The sequence below is a fragment of the Monopterus albus genome, unplaced genomic scaffold (assembly GCF_001952655.1).
Source record: "Monopterus albus unplaced genomic scaffold, M_albus_1.0 scaffold480.1, whole genome shotgun sequence".
Lineage (NCBI taxonomy): Eukaryota > Metazoa > Chordata > Actinopteri > Synbranchiformes > Synbranchidae > Monopterus > Monopterus albus.
In genome coordinates, this window is record NW_018128360.1 from 140,427 (window position 1) to 145,269 (window position 4,843).

The 4,843-nt window shown below is 39.3% G+C and overlaps 1 protein-coding gene across 1 annotated transcript; it reads right to left on the reverse strand.

The window, feature by feature from the left end:
* Positions 1 to 436: 436 nt before the first annotated feature.
* LOC109952636 (extracellular calcium-sensing receptor-like) lies at positions 437 to 4,074 on the reverse strand. The gene is made up of 6 exons (XM_020587811.1): positions 4,028 to 4,074; positions 3,520 to 3,814; positions 2,585 to 3,379; positions 2,267 to 2,494; positions 1,875 to 1,998; positions 437 to 1,332 (listed from the first exon to the last, which is right to left on the reverse strand). The coding sequence occupies exons 1-6, from the start codon at positions 4,057 to 4,059 to the stop codon at positions 437 to 439; spliced, it is 2,370 nt and encodes a 789-aa protein (XP_020443467.1). The 5' UTR covers positions 4,060 to 4,074.
* Positions 4,075 to 4,843: the final 769 nt, after the last annotated feature.

Consider the following 4,843-nt stretch of genomic DNA (forward strand, 5'->3'; position numbering starts at 1 on the left):
GGTTCCAGATCAAGGCCATCAGAGGAAACTGAAATTGAATCTGGTGTAGTGAAAGTTACAGTCAAATATGTCTCAGATACAGAGCAAAAACAGTACAGCTAAACACACAAAAACCTTTCATTGCTGTTGTTGTTCTGTTTTGTTTTGTTTTTGTTTTGCATTTTCATAATTAAGGAATTTTTGACCAGAAGAAACTAAAAACAATTAGGTATTAAACTTGTGAATATATTTTTCCTGTATATTACGTTGCATTGAATTTTGTTGTCTCCATTTGCTGTTTCACAAATGAAATAATATAACCTACAGTGGAAAGTGTTACAATGATATATTACATATCTTCAAATGAATGTGTGTGTCCAACTGACAAAAATGATTATGGAAACATTATAATGTCACTGAAATGCCTTTAGTTTTTGTACTTTCAAAGTTTTCTGAATTATTTCCCCATCATATTCTTTTTTGTATTCTTCTCTGGTTTCACTAAGATAAAATAACATTTTGGAAGGAAAATAAAAATGAGTTGCCCGTAGCTGGAGGCCAGAATAGCAAATATCTCTACAGCAACACTGAACTTTCCAGGAGAGCTGACATATGCTGGAATAAAAGTGATCCACACTGCACAGAATATCAGCATGCTGAAGGTGATCAGTTTGGCCTCATTGAAGTTATCAGGCAGTTTCCGAGCAAGAAAAGCCAGAACAAAACATAAGATGGCCAGAAGGCCTATGTACCCAAGCACGGCCCAAAAGCCTACAGCTGATCCCAGAGCACACTCTAAGATGATTTTGTCCTTGAACTGGGTAAAATTCTTAAATGGAAAAGGAGGAGAAATAGTTAACCAGAGGATACATATAACAACCTGGATGAGAGTGAAAGCCACAACACTGAGTCTCTGCTGTGCAGGCCCAAACCATTTCATCACATTACTGCCTGGAAGTGTAGCCCTGAAGGCCATTAACACCACTATAGTTTTCCCCAGAACACAAGAGATACAGAGGACAAAGGTGATGCCGAATGCTGTGTGTCGCAGCATGCAGGACCACTCAGAGGGCCGGCCGATGAAGGTCAGAGAACACAGGAAACACAGAGTCAAGGAGAAGAGCAGCAGGAAGCTCAGCTCAGAGTTGTTGGCCCTGACAATAGGAGTTGTTCTGTATCTGAAGAAAATGGCTGCCACAACAGCAGTCATGCATGTTCCAAATAAGGCCACTGCAGTGAGCAGTACTCCCATAATTTCTTCATATGATAGAAACTCTGCCTCCTTCTTTACACAGGCATCTCTTCTCTCATTGGACCAGGACTCAGGGTGGCATCGCTCACAGGTGATAGAATCTTAAAAAATTATATAAAACCAGATGTCAGACTTGCTCAGTAGATTAACCTTTTTTTCTGGTGCTACTTTTCTGTCTATACAAGACAGAAGACTTCCATCTTCTCTTTCAGCTCATAACTAATTGACTCCAGATTTTACTCAGGTTTGTGGTTTGATTCTCATCAACATTGAGTTTTTTTGTAAGAAGAAGGTTTTAGTTTATATGACCCTTTGTAACCCTTTAACACACCTTGATGTTTTATTTTTTCTTATGGTGCTGTTGTGTTCTGCTTGAATTTACTGTATTGTTTTGTGCTTATGTGAAGCACATTGTAACAAAAGTTTAGAAAGTGCTCTATAAATATTATTAGTTATTATGAATCAGGAAGGTGATACTACAGTATTTAGGTTTTTTAGTTATGAATCAACTGGCTTGTTATTATGGAAGTTATAGCTTGTATTGTACAAATATGTGTTTATTATTTAGCCCTGCTTCATTGTTATACAATGGGTGGACAAAATGATAGAATCATCTATGAACCTTTTTAATACTTTACTAGACCTGTCATGTTGCTTATTTCTCCCTCTGCACATCTGATACAGTCATAGCAGCAGACAGGTTTTCCTTTCTGGAGAATCTTGCGAGTTCCTGGGGGACATTTCTCACTGCAAACTGACACAGGCACCTGCATGATACAGTAACAGTAATACAGTTAGAATGATTATATTGTAAATAATATGTACAGTGATCACATTGTAGCTTACCTGGTTTGAGTTCTGTGCCCAAATTAAATATTCCCTTTGCAGACTCAGCTGTTTATCTGCAGGTAAAAATGCATCATAAAGACCAACTGTGACAAAGTCTACAATGCCATTTTCTGTTGGCTGCCAGTTTATAATTTCATAAATGATTATATTGTAAATAATATGTACAGTGATCACATTGTAGCTTACCTGGTTTGAGTTCTGTGCCCAAATTAAATATTCCCTTTGCAGACTCAGCTGTTTATCTGCAGGTAAAAATGCATCATAAAGACCAACTGTGACAAAGTCCACAATGCCATTTTCTGTTGGCTGCCAGTTTATAATTTCATACTTTGCTGGTGGGTCTCCATTCTCATCAAAGTAAACCTCATCTCCTTCCTTGGTTTTGAAATGAATTTCTCTTGTGTGCTGTAAAATCTAAGAAGATAGATATCAATCTAGTTATTCACAACAAATAATGGTCTGTTTGTGAAGGTAACTTTTATAAGTACTTTGTGCTGAACTCACTGTGAGTGGATCTAGCTGCACCTTATTGTTACATGTTTCATTACAGCCAAGAATAATATGAAGTGCATGTGCCATAGCATACACTGCTTTATAGACATTGGTAAAATGAGGCATGAGTGACATATCAGTGAAGCTGTTTTTCACTCCAGTCAGATCTTCATGTCCAGTACATTCTCTCTGATTCTCTGCTGATGAGTTTGACTGTCTGAACTTACAGTTAAATAAAGTCTCCCACAACTCTGTAAACAATTCATTACTAGATGAAATGAGTGGCTTCACATCTAATATGAACTCTTTCAAGCCACTGACATGTGCTTTGGGGATGTACAGGCCGATGGCACCATCCAGAATGTGATGTGTATCAATTTCTTTTGTCTGGAAATCAGTGATCCAGGTCTCACTTCCGACCCACTGGTACCCGGTCAAGTTGTGGTGAGATAGCTCCTGTATTAGAGCATTCATATCCGGAGCTGAGAGAAAAGCTACAATCACCTTGGAGGTGGAAGCCTTGATAATGTCAATTATCTTTTTTATTTTATCTGGAGGATCAGTTCTATAGATAGACATAGAATATTCCAGACAGATGCCCAACTGCTGTGCTGCTTCTATGAATGCAGTCATGCCATCATTGCCATAATCATTATTGCTTCTAATAGCTCCAACCCAAGTCCAACCAAAGTGCTTGACCAATTGGGCCAGGGCTCTGCTCTGATAGTAGTTACTGGGTACTGTTCTTAGGAAGGATGGGTATTTGGTTTTGTCACTGAGACAAGCACAGGTGGCAGTGGGGCTGATCTACAAGAAAAAGAAATGACCTCCCAAGATAAAGATGTGAACAATCACACATTCACATTTGGTCTGAGTAGCTGGAATAATTGCACATTAATAACTAATTAATGACTATTTTTAATTACATAGTTACCAGTCTTACCCACCAGTGGGAAATGAATGGGTCCGATGACAGTACCTATAGCCATGCTAGAGGAAGTGGAAACTCCCACAATGGCCTGCACTTTTGCAGGTCTGGTACATGGTGCCTCAGTTGGTGTAAACACAATTTCATTTCCGTTAACCAAGGCCAGTGCAACTTTCACACTTCTGGTCATAGAGTCACAATTATCATAGATCTTATAGCCCAGAGAGATTCCAGGTAGTAGGTCTGTGCTGTTATTAATCTCCTCAATGGCAAAAGTCATAGCCTGGGCATACTGGAACCCTCTGAAATATAAACTTGATGTAGACAGACAGTTTTAAATAGCTATTAGAACAATCTGTTATGAGTACTCATAACAGTGCTTTAAACAGAAACAGAATAGAAAATGAAATCTTTTTGTTATTAATACCACCAAGTATTTTAATTATCAACAGTAAATAATGTCATTTAAATAAACTTTTTTATACCTGTTTCTCAGTCATGTTAAATATAAATTCATCATAATTTACCTGGTGCATTCCATTGGCAGTGGTTTGTGCATGTAGGTATCCTTTCTGTCTTTCCAGCTGCTGTGGAAATATAAGATTCCCCCCAGTATAATGTCCCCATCTTTAGATAGCTGTGGGTTCTCAGGGTCCCCTCTCTGCTGGCACACCAGCTCCTCAGCCTGAGAAAAAGACACCACCAACAACAGCTGTAAAAGTGCCCAGCCCCACTCTGTCCACCTCTGTGTGGACGTCATAGTGTCTGAGAGAACTAAACCACTGGGTGGCATCGCATGTACCTTAATGTAAACCAGAAGCTTATACTGGTATTTATACATTTTGTATTAGCATAAAAAATAGAGCATCAGTGTTTGATTTGTGTTGATCTCTAAGGTCAGGTGAGAGCAGAGGTGCCCAAAAGGGAAAATAAAAAAAGCAAGCTAAATAAATGAAATCTGTAGCATATTGTAAATATATTTAGTGATATTTTTGTCATGATCCTGCCCCGTCTGCTTCCGGGATCCTGCTTTTATTTTGGTACCACTTCCTGTCACTAGCTCATCCACAACCTCGGTAACTTCATCTCATCATGCACATTGGTTTCACCTACCACTAATCACCCACACCTGTTCACCACAGCATATAGCAGCTCCTCACACTGTGAGGAGCTGCCAGATTGTTCTCTGCCTTGTCTAGACTCTAGCGTTTTCCTCTGACTGCTTTCCTGGTACCGAACCCTTGCCTGCTCTAACGACCTGTGATCCAGCCTGCTCCCTCTTGTCTGACTTCGTCCCTGGACTGTATTAAGTACCACTCTTCTGTTTGATCCCCCAAGACTGT